General features: G+C 38.5%; 1 protein-coding gene across 1 annotated transcript in view; it reads left to right on the top strand.

Annotated features, from left to right (window-relative positions):
• Nucleotides 1-18,685, top strand: part of neto1l (neuropilin (NRP) and tolloid (TLL)-like 1, like) — a 74,871-nt gene that overhangs the window by 36,407 nt on the left and 19,779 nt on the right. The window contains exons 5-7 of the mRNA XM_040126491.1: nucleotides 12,060-12,101; nucleotides 12,417-12,544; nucleotides 18,529-18,611. Coding sequence (XP_039982425.1) covers nucleotides 12,060-12,101; nucleotides 12,417-12,544; nucleotides 18,529-18,611 — 253 coding nt within the window. The remainder of the gene's footprint in view (nucleotides 1-12,059; nucleotides 12,102-12,416; nucleotides 12,545-18,528; nucleotides 18,612-18,685) is intronic.

The raw sequence follows: 18,685 nt of genomic DNA, 5'->3' as shown, positions 1-18,685 counted from the left end.
ATAACGAATAAACTGGGCAAAATGTTAGCTAAAATCAATGGGAAAATGTTGAAATAGATAGATAAAAGTAATGGATAAACAGTTGTAATAGTTTGCTAAAAGTAATGGATAAATGGTTGAAATCCTGTCCAGATTATATCACTCTAAGTAGTAGTAATATGAATGCAAACATGACTGAACTGGCCTAAACACTGACATTTTAATTGTATGAAAAATGCAACTAAATGTTCACTGTTATACATATAATAAATGCTGTTGAATAATATCCATTTTAAAATCAATTCAAACTAGAATGGCACTCAGTAGAGTGAACAACTCTGCCAAGGCCAAATATTGATGAAAATGTTGAAAAATCTCGAAATGTTAAAGAAAGTGAAAAATTCCTGGATCTTCCCCTTTAACCGGATCTGCACAAAAATTCAATGGCCTGTTTCCCGTACCCCACTACTAAGTTTGGTTCAGCACTTTTTGCATAATCCTGCTGACAAACAAACAAATAAACAAACAAACTGACAGACACTGGTGAAAACATAACATCTTTGACGGAGGTAATAAACACATTTAGAACACAATGGGTGGTTTCGATGAAGAGGTACTTTAGTTCAGCTCACTAAGCTGTGTTCATACGTCAAAAAAGGTTTGGAACCACTAGAGGTTAGAAATGAACCAGATGACCCTGAGAGTCACACGATGGCCCTGCTGAGGTGTCCTTGAGTAGGACACTGTGTCCCCAATGCACTTCAATAGCTTTTCTATAGCTGCTTCCCTTATGGAGATCAATAATGTATCATATGAATCATTAGTTCACACACAAGGGCAGAGATCAGAGAGATCACACAGTTCTTGTAATTTATATGCCTCTTAAATGCTGTGGCAGTCCATCCTCCAAGCGCTGACAGACCTGACAGACAATTTCTTTTTTTTTTTTTAACTGATATTTCTGAATATTGAACACCTCCACTGGAACATTTTGGGGTTAAGTGCTTTGCTCAAGGGGACTTAAACCATTGATGGGTGGAATAAAGGTGGGGATTAATAAGTAGCTTTTTTTCCACACAAGCTCACCTCACTGCGACAGACATTACTTTGAATTCAGTGTGTTTAGCTTTGGTGGCTTCTTTGATAAATAGAGGTCAAGAGCAGGTTGTCTGTATGACTATAAGGCAGACTGAGCTAAGCTTGCCTGGATAAATAAAAGGAAAGTCATGTCACTTTTTGCACCAGAAGCACAAGGCACACTCCTTTTATTCTCACTCTTTTCCTCTGCAGACTAGTTCAGCACAGTTCTTAGTAGGCTCGTTGATGTGTAGCTGTGTTGTTCGTGGTGTGGCATTGGGGTACACATCGCTGCTAATCGCTGTTCAGGGATCAGACCCAGCTCACTGGCCATGACACCCAGGGTGTAGTGAATCCTATCAGTCCTCGGCAGATCCTGTGGCCTCCTCTTTTCACAGCCACTGTTCTGTATAGTTGGGCTGTCATCCGTGGGGTCAACAAAGCACTATCGAGTGGGTATTAACTCTACAGCTAATCTTTACGGCACTGTTTGATCAAAAGGGGTTTTCACAAATGCCTTTTGTTTGCTCAGGCAATTTTTTTTGAATAGTCCACTAGGTAATGTTTATAATTGTTTTGGGAGTTGAAAGCTGGCTTAACTGCTTGATTGAAAACTGCAGATACGCACTCAATACAGGAAACTGTGAAAGTATGACAGAGACAATCAACTCTGCCAAAATTGTTCTTTTGCTGTGATTGAAAGGGCTGGAAGTAATCAAACTGAGGACAATCTTTCCTTTTCCTTCTCTATCTCTCTTTGCTACCTCTTTCGCTGTCTGTCTCTCAAACTCCTTCCACAGCTGTACCTATTGTGATTAATGGCAGCCATTCATTAGCTTGATCAACCACTTTAGCAGAGATTATTAATCAGATGCTTATTTAAATGTCACTGTTGAGCAGTTGAGAGGAAATGAGGCCACTGGGAAATTAAGACTGTGTGTGTGGGCTGATTGTGTGTTTGGGCTGCTTGTGTGTGTGTGTGTGTGTGTGTGTGTGTGTGTGTGTGTGTGTGTGTGTGTGTGTGTGTGTGTGTGTGTGTGTATTTGTGTTTGTGCGCGCGTGCGCACTCTGCATGTTGTGTCCTTTGGTTCCTGGAATATTGCCATATACTGATAACCATGAACCTCATTCATATGCTGTTTTACATACATGGGACTCAGCAGCTAATAATGAAGGAATATTTAGAATGGAGACTAATGTTCAGTTCCAAATGAGTTGTATTGTGTCTCATTAATAAAACATAGTGTTGTGCCTATATTATGAAGAGCAATGCAATACTTAAGGGATCGTACAGTTATTAGAAATTTTTATGTTTTACAGTTCATTTGTGTATGCGTATGCTTTTTCAATAAAGGGCATTTCCCACTACACAGCAAATAAGGGCTAATCAGGATCTACTCATCATTTGTTTCAGAATTTTTTTACTTGAACAAATTGTTAATAATTATTTTGTTGTGTCTGCCTGCCAGCTGAATTTCCACTGCTGAACTCCTAGTGTTATAAACATTTTTTTGAAGCAATGTGATGAGCAAATTTGAGCTGGCATTTGCAAGCTGCTTGTGTTTGCTTCTGGGGGTATTTGCACGTAATATCTCGACGTTCTGCTCTGTCACTGTGAATCTCTCTGGTTTTGCTAGCAATCCTTTCATATTCAGGTATATACCTAGTGTACATTGGTGTGAGTACAATTTTTTGTTAGAATATCTTCAAGTAGCTCAATATGTTCATGAACAGCGCTGTAGGGCAACTTAAAGTCTGTGTCCCAAGCTTTAAAGTGAACATTTTCTGTGTTGCAAAGGGTAAATACAGTAAGCCCCAGAAGATTATACTCTTAGTAGAGCTTTATGAAGAGGAGAGAGGGTGTGGCCATGTGTGGATGTGCTCTGAAGTAAGCTTGCTCAGGCAAAGGCGTTTATGCAATGCAGTGGAAAAAGCAGGCACCACAGAGAAGCTGCAGTATGAATACAGTGGCAACACAGGACACACATATTTCACCTCAGCATATACAGTACAGTATGCTGTGGTGAAATTTCTATCTGTATTTATTATATTTTTTATTCATTGTAGCAACATACAGGGAGGCTTTTGAAGTATGATGTTCACCCTGTAATCAAATATCACATAGTGTGACTGAACTGATGCATCCAGCTTATAAATAACAGGGTTAAATCAATTGCTGTGGAAAGAGTACATGTACTTTATATAGTTCATCAATCATTTTATCAATCAATATAACTGATTGAATCGATTAATCAAAGAGGGCAGAGAAGGAGAGGAGGTGATTGATGGCAGAGAGGATGGAACCAACCTGATGGAAATTCAGGAGCCCAACTCAGGAGTCAAGGGTCACATGAGAGGCATTTATAGGCAAAGCAGCCTCTTAGTGGGACCTTTGTTGCCATATGTGTGTTTGTGTGTGTGTGCCTGCATAGATGAATGCATCTATTCCTCTGAGGTTGCTTGGCCTTGTGATCAAGGTGGGTTAAGTGATGCCAAAGCCCAATAATAAATCTCTGGCGCAACCATCACAGATAACCTGAAGGTCACTGTTTCATTAAGTGTCTTCCACTCTAATTTTCTCATCCCTCGTGCCTGTCTGCTTCCCTGCCTGCCTACCTGCCTGCTACACACCTATACATCCTGTGGAAGGCAACATGGATAAATATGGATAAAAAGGATGGAGGCTTTTGTATGTGGTACAAATATATGTGCTTCAAGGAATAATTTGACATATTAGTAAATACTGTGCAGTATTTTTCTCATCGAGAGATGAGAAGATTGATAACACTGTCAAATCTGTATGTTAATTATGAAGCTGGATCCAGAAAAGAAGGCAGTTTAGCTTAGCATAGAGACTGGAAACAGGGAAAAACAGCTAGCCTGGCTCTGTCCAAAGGTAAAAAAGTCCATCCACCAGCACCTTTAACACTCACAAAATAATTATGTATAACAACAACAGTTATGGTTTTATGAGGGGTTAAGCACTGGACTATTTCTTGGGCAAACAGATTAAACAAAAAAATTTAACATTTCAATGAGTGAGGTTTAGGTGCTGATAGGTGAATTTTTTTCAGACCATTTTTTTCCTTAATTTTCTAGTCTTAATGCTAAACTAAAATAACTCCTAGCTCTAGCTTCATAATGAATGGACAGATATGAGAGTGGTATTGATTATCTCATCAAACTTTGAATAAGTGTATTTCCCAAAATATTGAACTACTGCTTTAAAAGATTTACAGCTAACATGATTAGTTGATTAATCTATTAATCAATCAACAGAAAAAAAAATTGATGATCCATTGTTTTCTTGTTTCCATCTTTCTTGTAGGTAATTCAATATCTTTGGGGTTTTTTTTAACCATCGGTTGGACAGAAAAAGCAAGCTGAATATGTCAGCTTGAGTTTTAGGAAATGATGATTTGCATTTTTCACTATTTTTTGATACTTTATAGACCAAAAAATTAATTGATTCATAGAAAAATAATAATCAGATTAATTGATAATGAAAATTACTGCTGTTGAAAGAAAAAATCACTTTCTCTGTTGAACTACACAACTCACCAGTCACTTTTTTTTTCATCTGTGAAAACAAGCCCTGAGAGGCCAATGAAAACAACACTAGGTCAAAAGCTAGTATATGGCTGGACCGCACTTTATCTGTTTGCTTCTCTCCTACACTCCTGTGCTCACACATACAGTAATTTAATACAGCCAATACCCAATAAAGCTGTTCTTATTTTCTTATGTTTTTCTGTTTCTGTTGTCAGACGATGGCACAAGTATTAAATAGTGACTGAAATGCAGCCAATTAAGACTACACTTTTACCAGCAATCACTTCCAAGCCATTTCCAAGCTGCTCCCCACACTGCTAAAATCTTGATTTTATAACCGTGACGTCATCTGACAAAATCAACATACAGACAAGGTAAAGACAACGGCTGTGATTTCAGCTATATTGTAAAATGATCACTCAGAGAGAAAGTCAGAAGGTCATTCACATCTGTGTCATCTGCCATGAAGTCAATTGAGTGCGATGCATCGAGAGCTGTACCTGCGGAGCCAAAGCCTGACCTCATGCTCATGGGGCAATATGGATGACTCTCGTCAACGGAAGGTAGCTAAGGTTTGTCCAAAAACTTGCTAGATTTGTCGCTAGGTGTTTTTTGTGGGCAAGAAAGTCTCTAAAGGGGTGTGAAAAATCAGTAATCAGTTGAATCAGTTGATTGACTCCAACACTCGGCCAGCCGACCAGTGGTGTAACTTCATCAATCAGTCACAAAGCATTTGGCTGACCAATGATGTAACTTTAACACTCTCACTCAGTCAGTCAGTCAGTCAGTCAATCGGACATTCTCAAAAATCCTGACAATTTTTTTTTTTTTTTGGCCGCCCCACTGTTGTGGTCCAACAAAAAAAAAATAATCTCCAGGATTTGTCAAAGTGTTTGTCTTTGTTATACTCATTTTTTCCAAAGGTGGCTGAAGTACAGCACTACCCCAGTCTAAATAGGACTAAAGGCATTCATGTTTTCTTCCAGGTGATTTTTAATTTCTCCATGCACTCTAACACAAGGTACATATATTGTGTGTTAGCAAGTTGTGTAACCTTACTGTACTGTCTTTCTTTTGGCTAGAAATGTATTTTAATTGGCAAAGGCTTTCTGCCAGATAGGCTTTAGGAAGTCAGATGAGATAAAGTCTACATGATGAGTACGTTGTGGTGGATCAATGGGTCAAATGCAGGCTTTTCACCCAGGAGACTGAAGTTCAAATCCTATTATATTTATTTATATTTTAAACATTTCGGCCACGAAGCTTTGAAGGCAAACTTCTCCCAAGTGCAGGAACTGCATGCTGTCGTGTGAACCCAGAAGGACTGGCACACAGAGAGGGGCGGTAAAGAGACAGACAGGGATGGTAAACACTTTGTGGATTCTTTTGATGGTCCACTGGCATTCCAATGTGGTGGCCCACTTGGATTTCTCCCGGTGCTCTCGATGGCCAGTCCTACTACGATTCACAATAATCACTAAAAATCAGCAGGGGGAGGCGTGTAGAATCAGCTTTTTAGGGCTTGCAGCTCCATCTCTCTCTGTCTCTCTCTCTCTCTCTATCTCTCTCTCTCTCTCTCTTTCTCCCTCCCTCTCTCTCTGTCTCTCTCTCTCATTGACTGTACCTTAACTTTCCTGTCATTTCCCATCGTCTGTAGATTGCTGTAATGGGGGGAAAATGGAATTAGGGCCAAAAGTTCTATTTACAAACACGGAAACCAAGCAGGCTTAAAAAACCAAACTAAGTGGCGTTTTCTGTCAGTCTATCGATCTCCTCCAGCACGGCATCTACAATAACAAATGGCACTGTCCATAGCTCTGAAACAACAGCTAAGCAATATTAAATGGGAAATAAAAGAAGGACAGAACAGATAACATTAAATACCACCCAAAATTTATTAACAGATTTTTATAGTGACAAAGAAGGTGCCCACTCCAATCAAATGGGGGCCAGTCCCATTTTGGGAGGTCCCGGATCCTGTTCCAGCAGGATCCAGCACAAATTAAGTCTCGACTGTAACATAGTCATGGTAACAGGGAAACTTCACCCCTTATGAGTGGGATGCTTTATTAATAAGATTATTATGATATTATGAGGAGACAATTCAACACTTCCTAAAGGAATAGGATAATTTTGTACCTTTAATGATAGCTATGCAAAACTGAATAAACACTCTGGATACATTCTGATTTTGGAAATTTAAATTAATATGGTTAATTTATTCATATTCATATTCATATTCATATTCATGATATAGAATTGGATGGTGTTTATTGAATATTGCAATTATAGTGTGATGCTTATTCTTAATCAGTCCTCATTTGACAGTTAAACAATTGGTACTTAGACAATTGGTTGTCAAATGTTTTCATGTCAAGAACATTGATATGTAACAAGCTGTGGACCCCCATTTGATAAGATTTTTGTCCCAGGGACCCCTGTCTGAGAAGAAGGTTGTTAGATCTGGTTTAGTAGAGAATTCCATAACTGTCTATACTGTAGGTTGGGAGATAACCATGGAGAGAGTGAAACCTCTGATCAAAATAGTCACTCTTATACAGTGTACTAACTTCTTGTGATTAGAATGTTAGTGAAATTGAACTATGTGAGGTTAGTAAGCTTTGTTTATTTATTGAATGAATAATTTACTTAAGTAACAGCAACTATGACTCTGAATGATGCAGTCCCTCTCTGTGTGCCTGTCACAGGGGGTGCACATCAGAACAGCATGCAGCTCCTGTACATAGGAGACATGGCAGAAGTTTGCCTTCAAGGCGTTGGTGCCAAAAGATTTAAAATAAAACTAAAGAAAAAACTGAAAATAATAAGTTACGTAACTAAGTCAATAAATATAACAGGATTCAAACCACAGTCTACTGAGTGAAGAGTCCTGTATTTGACCATTTGACATACTCGTCCATCACAACCTGCTCATCATTTGGACTTTATCTCACCTGACTTCCTAAAGCCTATCTAGCAGAAAGCCAATTAAAAAACATTTCTAGCCAAAAGAAAGACATGACAGTAATGTTACATAATGTGCTAACACAATATATGTACCTTGTGTTAGAGTGCATGGAGAAATTAGTAGTGGTGTACTTCAGCCACCTGTGGCCAAAATAAGTATTACAAAAACAAACACTTAAAAATCTGGACAAAAGAAAAATTCACTTGACTCTCAGTGCATTGTTTTCACACAAAAAAAGGAAAAAACTTAGAAAAATTATTCTGACAAAAAAAAATCACTTTTAGGGCTTCCATACTTTCCCCAAAAGACAAAAAAAAAGAAAAAAAAGAAAAAAAAGTTGTTCACTATCACTTAGCTGTCCAAGGGCAGATGAACCACTTGTACTATATGTTTAAATTGCATTTTATTCGCCATTCAGCTTTTTATAGATGAAATCAAATGAGCCTTAGATGAAAGCCAAACTTAATTAGGAATTATATGTAGTGAGGGCCTTGAGAGAAGCTGGACTCTAAGCACCTCTCCTGACTGTGTTTCTGTTCACACAAATGTTTTACTATGTCCCGGTTGGTATTGAAAGGACCAAGGAGAGAGAGTTTTCTGCAGCGTTGCTAGATTTGCCAAGAATCTCTCTCCTTTGATTATAGGTTTTATCCAGCTAATGTCATCATCAAACACATTGAATGCTCATCCTCCCTCACCCACCATCTCATTCATTTTTTTTCATCTGGTGCTCAGTCACCAGGCATGCAGCATTACCAGGTATATGGGACTTGCTCCTCATGTCCATTTTTCACACAGTGAAGCTCTGACTCATGTCTAGACAGAAAAATTAGGGCATACATACAGACAAAAAAACTGTGACATTTAAACAAGGTTTTCACGCTGTGCAATCAGAGCTTATTTTCCATTCTGAGCTCAGTCAGTGGTAGCCATGTCTCAATTTGGCAAGGAACCCTCAGATTTAATGGGAAGCCTTTTTTGTATTTCCTATTTCTACAGGCTCTGTCGTCAAATTAATGCAGCCCGGAGCTCTCTGTTAAAGGCATATCTGTGAAAGCACAACTACTCTGTCACCATAGATTGGAATAAAATGGAAACAGCAAGAATGTATTTAATGCTGTGGAGTTTTTATTTCAAAGGCAATGCTGTGTGTTCATAGCATGGCAACAAGGTGACATGTGGTGCCATTATAATGGAATGCTAGCTCGGAAATTAGTCTAAGAATGGTTATCCTGTGTCTACTTCAGTAGTTTTCATTATTTTTTCCTTCTATCATATTGAAAAGTGTGACAGAACTATTTGCAATAAGTTTTGAATAAGTTACAGGAATGCTCATAAAAGTAAAATAATTTTCTTTGTCATGAATTCTGATTACAATTTTCATTCATTTCAAAGGTGGTACAAAACTCAGCAGGAGTTTGGTGGGTAAAACATACACACACGTGTCCCTGCACAGCACACGCACCAAAAGGATGACATGAAAGAACAGTGAAGAGTGTTGAAGAGTCCATTTCTGTCATGTGTGAAGTCTGAGGATTGATATTGAATCTTTGAGAATAACAGAATAGACTGTGATGTTGCTCTAGCAAGAGGAGGTAACACACCTCAGTGAGGCCAGGCTTGTTTATGTAATTTATTGCAACATTATACAGAAAAACAGTTTAAAATCTTTTTGCTTCAAACTGACTTTCAAAACTTAATCAGACGCTTCCCTTATCTTGTTCAAAAACATTTGTGGCCTTAGCTTGGCTTTGTTCAAGTTCTATTTTATGTTCTCAGTGAGTAAATCTTAGTGTAGTTATGGACTCTGGCCTAAATTTCAACAGCCACATAAAGACTACTACACAATCAGCCTACTACCACCTTAAAAACACAGCAAGAATTAAAGGACCTCAGACAACAGAACAAGTATGAAATAGTGACTGAAACGTGGCCCATTAAGACTACATGTTAAGCAGCACTCACTTCCAAGCCATTTCCAAGCTGCTGCTCTGCACTGCTAAAATCCTGATTTTATAACCGCGACGTTGCCTGTCAAATCACTATACACATACGTTAAAGATGACGGCTGTGCTGTGATTTCGGCTATATTTACTTGTAAAATGATCACTCAGAGAGAAAGTTAGAACCTAATTCAAGTCCATGCAGCTACCATGTGGTCAACTGAATGAGACGCATAGAGAGGTGTGCCTGCCGAGGGAAAGCCCGGCGTCATGCTCACGGGGCAATACTGATGACTCTCTTCTACGGAAAATAGCCAAGGTTTGTCGCTATTTCAGTCACTAAGTGCTTTTTTGAAGAAAAAAGTCGCTAAAGTCTGTAAATCTGGCAACAGAGGCACTAAGTTGGCAACACGTCCTGTACATGCCACTCTGATGACATATAGAAACTGTTTTTTGCACTAATAACAATGTACCTTCATTATTCAGTCACGTGGCATTCAGCTGTCCGACCAGTCAGTCAATCAGTCACTCAGTCAGTCAGTGAAAGACATTTGCAATTATAGGACGTGCACAGTTGTTGCGGTCCAGCCAAAAAGCAAACAGACAGCAGCTCATCCAGATTGCTGCTGCCAGAGTCCTAACTAACACTAGGAAAGTGGAGCACATTACACTGGTCTTTAAATCACTGCACTGGCTGCATGTGTGTCAAAGGATAGATTTTAAAATTCTATTACTTGTCTTTAAAGCACTAAATGGTCTCGGGCCTAAGCACATCTCTGATTTACCTGTACGTTACAAAGCATCAAGACCCCCTCAGGTCATCTGGGACAGGTTTAGTCAGTATTTCCAGAATCAATACCAAGCAAGGTGAAGCCACTTTTAGTTTCTATGCTCCCCACCTGAGGAACAAGCTTCCTGAATACCTGAGGCCTGCTAAAACTGTTAGCTCATGTAAATCAGGGCTTATTGTTTGCTGCGGTTTACCAATAAATTACATATATAACCTCCTCTTAATTTTTACCTATTTATTTGCTTGTTTTTGCTATTGTTTCTGATTTTATCGTCTTTTAAATTCAATTTTAATATTTCTTAATGTCTTATTTTGAATGTTTTTTAATTACTCTCTGCCCCTGTAAAGCACATTGAATTGCTTTCTTTTAATGTCTTTTAAATGCAGTTTTAATGTCTTCTTAATATCCTATTTAATGTATTTCTATGCCTCTATAAAGCACTTTGAATTGCTTTGTGTCTGAATAGTGCTATATAAATAAACTTGCCTTGCCTTGCCTTGCCTTGCCTTGCCTTACCTAAAGGTTTGGTGAAGGATTAGATTCATAGTCCCCAGCAGTCTGCTAAAATTTTCTGAAACCTTTCTTAAGGAAATTTATAATGTTTTTGCTCTTTCATTTATCTCTGTTAAGCTTCAGTTCTGTTTTGTTCTGACACAGCAAAATAGAACAAAGATAAAAGTTAAACTTATTGTGTGAGCTTTAGGGTGGCTGTGGCTAAGGAGGAAGAGCGGGTTATCCACTAACCGGAAGGTTGGCGGTTTGATCCCTGGCTCCTCCAGTCCGCATGTTGAAGTCCTTGCTTAAGATACCGAACCCCAAATTGCCCCGTTTGTATCATCGGTATGTGATTGTCTGTGCTGAGAATATGGCATGCAGTGTAAAGCACTTTGATTGGTCACTAAGACTAGAAAAGCGTTATATAAGTACAGTCCATTTGAGTTCAGAGGAGTTCTTGATCATCTTTACTGTAGTGTGATAGTATAAGTGATGTATAACATTACTTTTTGTGACTTATAATGTCATCACTACTGTAAGTCAGCAAGTCAGTAGTAACATGACTGTGAACTTACTGTCAGGACATCTGACTATGCCTAAATCTTTAATATGACACGCTGTTATTCCTCAAGAAAACTACAGCTGTCATCTGGTTTGTGCGAATTTGATCCATACCAATGATTTTACAGCTACTTTGTTCTCGAAATGTATCTTCAGTCTACCAACCCTAATTAAACCAAATTACTGTCAAAGTTGTTCTAAAATACAATTGCAATTTTTCCTGATTAACATGTTGAATGAAACCTCAAGAGAACAACTACTGCATAAAAGCATGACTTTTGTCCTCTTAATCTGCTTGCGAAGCCTAAATTGACAGTAAATTTGGTTGATTCCATATTTTGACCAGTGTAGCTCTAATGAGGGCATTTTACATAATTTTAGAAGAACGGGGATAATGTGATGCACTCAACTCTTCATTTGTTTTACATATTAGCAATTAGGAATTCTAATTCTAATTTTGTTTTGAAAAAAAAACTAAATACCATTTGTGAGATTAATAGGGAGGATTTTTGGGAATGAGTACGGCAAAGATGTCTTCAGAAAGTGCAACAATCATGGAAAGCTATTTGTAGTTTTCTTTGCAGGAAATTCCTCAGTGCATTGTTACACCTGGTTGTTTTTGCCTCTGTGAAGATCCTGATTTTGTAATCATGTATTAAAAATGAATGCCCCCCCCTTCTGCTCTCTCCTCAGATCCAGACTTTGTAGACTTGGGAATACCCCCACCTCTGCCCTGTAGGTACTCCCTCTCTCTCTCTTTCTGCCTCTGTTTCTTCCTTTCTCTCTGTCTGTATCACTGTCTTTGTCTCACTTGTTTTTACATTCAATCTCTCTCTCAGTACTCTCTTATATATGTAAGTATATATATATATATATATATATATATATACTTACATATATAAGAGAGTATTTTGTCATAAGTTGTCTAATGCTTGTGTGTACATGTGTCATATTTGTGAGTCATTGTGTGTTTGCTTGAACCGCACATGTATATACAGTATGTGTGCATGCATGTGTTTGTGTGTGTTTATTCATATGTGTGTGTTTCAGCCTGTCAGTATGACATGGTTGGTCCAGAAGGTATCGTTGAGTCTCATCAGATCACCAGAGACGGGAAGGCTGGTGCTGCCGAGGCCGTCGACTGTAAATGGTATATCCGTGCTCCGCCACGCTCCAAGGTTAGTGACTTAAGCTATGCTCACATCCATCTGTCAATTAGATTTAAAGTCAAATTTTGAAATGTCACATAAAATAAAACGGAAATGAAATTATATTCCTATCATCTAAGTTGATGACAGCAGAGCACGGTTACATCAGAAAACAAATCAACAAGAAAAGTAGATGCTGCAAAATTGTTGTTCATTTGACAAATTCTGTATGTCATCTTTGCTATTTATTGTGAAACTTTCAGCTTCAGCTTCTACTGAAATATTGAGTACTTTTTTCTTATTAATTTGCTGTTTCCATTCATCATCCATCCACACATGCAGCAAGATCAGGAATTGCATCAGAAAGCTTTGATATTGCATGTGGGTTTGTCTGCAGCTCTCACCAGTATCCCAATGGGAGTGTTTGTGGCTGCGGGGGGACTTGTTCCCCTGCTAGGGTCAGACAGATAGGCAGAAGGGTTTACTTGTGGTCAGGCCTATTTTTTTAATCAGCAAGCTGTTTCCAAGAGGAATTGAGGGACGGAAGGAGAAAGAGAGCTAGATAGAGGGAGAGGACGGGAATGGGGAATGGGGATAGACCGGACAGACAGAGAGAGGAAGGGAGCATTAGCGCTGATGAAATACTGTTGCCATGCAGTTTGACCCTAAGGCCTGCAACAGACTATATTTGTTTTCTCTGCCAGTGTTCTCCACGCTGCCCTATATACATATACAAATACAAAAAATGCATACACACATACACACACACCTTTGCTACATCTAACACACACTAGACATTCTTCCTTATCTACCAGAGGTACTGCATTAATGCAACAGAATTAAAAGTTTCCCGAGGGTAGAAAAGCAGTGCAGGAAAGGCTACATTTTATAAATGCTATAACTTCTCACATGAGTCTATATGGCTTTATCATATACGTGTACAAAGTCCAGTCCATGACTGCAGTAAACCCACCACTGAAATATTGTTTGCCCTTTTCTGGGTGCATTTAATTTAACAAATTACGACCACATTTTTACTTTGACTTTCATGGTTAGAACAATTCTTTCAAGGACAGGATGTATTATGAGGCTGCAATTTTAGGATTTAAAAGGTCTGGTCATATTTATTGTAATGTAATCTTAAATTGCGAGGTAATTTTTTTTTTTTCAAACATTTTTAGCATATATGGGAATGTATCTAACATTTAGATTAGAAAAGCCTCTTCTAACCATAATACTGCCATAGGTAATTGGAAAAATTGAAGTCAATACATGTGAAATAGTGGCTTACTGTATAGGTTTTTAATAGCAGGGTTTATTTGTATAAATGTGTTCATTCTCCCATTACTTGCAGGAGTGAGATAAGGGAGCTGCAATGTCAGCTTATCCGTGTCACTATTTGTTTCACTATTTCAACGCCTGTTAATGCTACAAGATGTTATCCTTTCTTATTTGTGGCCACCATAGATATCTTTATAAAATGCAGGTTTTTCATACTGCTTTGCAGGTTCTTGTACTGTACACGTGCGCGCGCATACACACACACATACACTGTTTTATAATATGAGTGGCTGATAATATTGGTGTGACTGTGATTCATGGCCACAGCAGTTGCTCTTATCTGCATGTCTCCAGCTAATGTCCTTGTTTCCCTTCAAAAATGTCCTTCAGATTCAGCTACTTTAAGACCAAGTCCACAGGAGCTATACAACCGTGTCACCCACCTAGACCCATTTTCTTCATCTTCAGCACTCATGTGGAGCTACACAATAAGTGTTACATTTAAACAGGTATTAGGGAGGACCTGACCCTGGTTGAATGTTATGGTTGATTCAAAAAAAGTGATTCCTCAGTCTCTATAAGTAGAGTGCATAAGTCAGCCAGTATATCAATGCTACAGCACCAGAGCGGGCCATAAGTCAATTTTGTGTGCATCACATACATGCATCAGTGTGTGAGGCTAAGGCTGGTTATGTGCATGAAATAGCGACAGAGTGAGTGAGTCTGGCAGTATGATTTATTTTACCTGGTCTGAATCAGTGTCATATTTCGCCCTACAAGAGCGTCTCACAAGGCAAGTCATGGGCCAAAGGCTAACAGTCATTGGCACTGATGGACAAGGCAGCAAATAAAATTTTTAGCACAGATCTGTCACAGAGTCCTGAAGCTCTCACGACCACCACTAGTAGTCACACTCAGTTACAAATAAATCATATAAAACTTATAGTATCTCCCTTTGTCTCCTTTGATTTCTCACTTCATCTATCTGTCTAAAACATACACATTCGTGCTCACATGCTTGTGCAGTGAAGGAGATGCAGAAGATGCCACCCCCTCATCACTGTGTGTACATGCGTTAGGTTACGCTGCATGCAGGGCAGGGCTTTCACTTCGCTGTGCTGATACAGTACTGCACTGTACCCAGTGTGCCAGAAACAGCAGAGAGATAATGACATCCTATACCGGAGGCTCTAATTAGACTGCACCGCAGTGCTCCAGAGAGAGAGGAGGAGAGGGGGACAGAGGAGGAGGAAAAATGGGAAAGATATACTTAATATTGCATTTTATCAAAGATCTAAATGTATAGGGATGGAGTTTAGGGGTGAGATGGCAGATGGTAGAGAGAGGGATGGCATGAGAGTTAAGGAAAAGTGGGAGACAGACTGAAAGATATACCTGCAAATAAGCAATAATGACTGAATGAATGTGTTGTTGCCAGAAGTGACAGCACTGTACCAATTTTAATGCCATAATGTAATTGCCTTACACTTTCATGTGTGATTTTAATTACAGCTTTACTTATAAATAGATTTCTCCTTGAAAAACCAAATAAATTAGATTTCAGTGGTATCCAAACTAACATGAAAAACAACATGCAGTTGTTAGCAACCCTGAGCAGCACAATGTCACCTTTAGATACGTGTGCACAATAAAAAACTCAACCAGTGAGTAAATTAGGAAAGATAAAGACATTATTTATCATTCAATGAAAATAATTTGATACTAAGTTTGTCAAAATAACAAATCTTGTCAATTGCTGTGTGTTTTTCTATTAACATTTCTTCTTCTTGGTATTTTTGTTTAGACAGCTTTCCAAAGTCAGCTGACAGTTGTTAGTTGTAGAGTTAGTTGTTTTGACTTATAACAGTTACTGTGTTTTCCACAGGCGTCATATGTGTCCCGTCTGTTTTACACAGTCTGCATTTTTCCACCACACCTGCCTGCACTGCCTGACACCTTCTGTTTCTTTTCATGAAGATAATGGCCAATAAACAGACATTCTGACTGTAATGAGCAGCACAAACACTGTTAGAGGTACCTTTTAAAAAGCAGTGAGTGCATATTCTTCCCCAGTGATGGATTCTGCGCCATAATTGGGCACTGCAGAATCAATGACGAGGCAGCCTATTTTCCTCCTGCAGCCAATCTCTCACCTTATAAATTGCTGATTGTATCCATCTGATCCATTGCCGTCATTTGGCTTTGTGCTGCCATCTGCACTCTGATTTTTCTTCATCATTGGTCACTTGGAACAGCTGTAGAAAAACAACCTCCAAATCTTTTATTTGTGTATTTGTTGGTCTCTCTCATCGACAGTAATGTGACCTTCTTGATTGCCTTTCCGGTCAAATTTGGTAACTAACCTCTTTTGTGAATGCAGAGGTTGAGCAAAGATATCACAGGCATGAAAAATTGCAGTTATTAATAAGGCAGTCATCTTATACAGCATAAAAGGAAGCATGTGGCAGCAACCACTGCAACTCATCTTTGATGTTAATACAGCTCTTGTAAGTTGTGAAAAATTGACTAAGACTTTATGTTTAGTCAGACAGACCATGTATGGCCTGAAAACATATTGTATAGCAACTGGCACACTGGTGCATTGAGTTACATGTTTCAAGTACAACTCTGAAATATGCCACAGAATAATAACAAGACAACCCTAGTATAAAGTGGCTTTATAAGGTTACTTTTAGGCACAGCAGTGCTTTGAACTAAATGCTAATGTCAGCATGCTAACATGTTGATGTTAAGCAGGTATAATGCTTATGATGTTCATCACCTTAGTCCTTAGTTTATAGTATTAGCATACTAACATTTGCTAATGAGCACTAAACACAAAGTACCACTGAGACTAATGGTATTGTCATCAAATTTGTGGTATTTAGTCATAAACCAAAGCACTGGAGATATTAAAATGTTGACCTGATGATGCTACTGGATGATTCAGGGGATCCTGAAAGTGTTAACTGTCTCTGAACCATCTAAGTATAAAATGTTGTGCCACTCCATCCAGGAGATGTTGAGATGTTTCACAGGATAAGTGAAAAATTCTGACCTACAGGTGGCAATAGATTAAAAACCAGGAAATCACTTAAGTCTGTAAGATTCATACTCAGAAATCCAGCCACAACCTCCTACTTCAGGACTCCATCTAGAATCAGTTATGAGGTTCAAGCAGGGGGATTGTGCTCTTTAATGATGGTAAATGCATTGTTTTAATCAGCCATTAGCAACAAATGATGTCTATTCAAAAAAACTGAATGTACACTTTATCAACAATGTTTTGTATTGTTTTGTAATTGGTCTCCCCTGTACTGGTTAGAGACTGCTGCATTTAATGCATTCTTTGTGCTGTGCGTAGAAAACTTCATGTCTAAGTTGACTGCTACTGGCTAACCATGGAATGACTGGGCTAAGTGTCCTTATTAACATGCTTATTATTACTTTTTCAGATTATTTGCCTCTTGAACTCTAAAAAAAATGGAGACAAATTTGGCCAATAGCACCTAACATTAACCTTAACCTTGACTATAACATTGACTATACACATTGAATCTGACTTCTTTGGCAACGTGCCACAGAAAGGAGCCATTTGGAAATATCATCCAACCATAACAACTACGTTGTTCTTAGTGAAAATTATTCCAGAAAATTGTACCTCAATCCTAAATTTTTCATATTTCAGAAAAACTAATTTCGAGCAGAATTTCTTTTTTTTTTTTATCTTACTTGTTACAATGTCCAGTGACATTCTTCTCAGATCACTGACCTTATCAGTATGTCTCCCTGAATTCATCCACCCTACTGAGAAAGTAAATTTTAAATATTTAAATAGCCACCATCTCAAGCTTTTAACTCATATTCAAAAAAAAATCAAGTTTAGAAAAGGGACATGCTGCACATGTGCAGTATATACATATGTACATCCATCTTTGATTTAAAGCATCACATTTCCTTGTCACAGTTCGGGAGTGGTCCACTCATTAACCGTAATGATGGCAAGTGCTGTGCGCAGGCAACCAGAACCATAGCTGTGACTGGATGATGTCAGCCTGATAAATGAGTGACAGACAATGATTTGGAGGCAATCGGGAAGCTGTTTTGAAGAGTCAAGGTGGATAGCAAGGTGGATTTTCCACTCAACAAGAGATTGTTAGGATAATAAAATAGTCCATATACTGTACATGTTTTTCATAGCCTGAAAGTCCTTGTTATATACTGTATAGGTTTGGAGTCCATTGATCTAAACGTTATTTGAATTTCAAAGAAATTGTTTCTGCATGAAATGAACTGTAAGTGGATGACATTTTCTCTCTTGAACATCCAAAGTTTATGGTAAAATGTCCAACGCTCCTTAAAGTTCAACAAGGGTGTAGGTTTTTGTGTAATGCTTTATCTCAACAGATATGGATAATGAGTCTAAAGCTAATAGACTCTGCCTGTCTCTGAGTCCTCATTTGATATGCATATGTAATGACTTTGTACAAGCTGCAGTATGTCAGTCTTATTTTATTACAGGGCTGCTATATCAGGCACTGGAATAATGAGTAAGATGCACAGGCCATAATAGGAAGGAGCTGAAATCTTTTCTCTCAACCCTCTTTGCTCTGTTTTGTTCACCTCTTTCGACTGTCATGTCCAAATGTTAAAGCATCCTTTAATTTTCCCCACCTGATCTCTTCTTCTTCTCTTGGTATTTTTCCTCCTCTCTGCCTTCTTGCATTGGACAGATCTACCTGCGTTTTCTCGACTATGAGATGGCCAATTCCAATGAATGCAAGCGCAACTTTGTGGCTGTTTATGATGGTGGCAGGTGTGACTCTCTGACATGTTGAATCTCTCATTTTAATAAATTATACAGAGGCTCAAAGCTGCCATAGTTAATCT

Source organism: Xiphias gladius, chromosome 5 (assembly GCF_016859285.1).
Source record: "Xiphias gladius isolate SHS-SW01 ecotype Sanya breed wild chromosome 5, ASM1685928v1, whole genome shotgun sequence".
In the NCBI taxonomy this organism is placed as follows: Eukaryota; Metazoa; Chordata; class Actinopteri; order Istiophoriformes; family Xiphiidae; genus Xiphias; species Xiphias gladius.
Note: the sequence above shows the minus strand (reverse complement) of the source record. Positions and strands in the feature narration are given on the sequence as shown.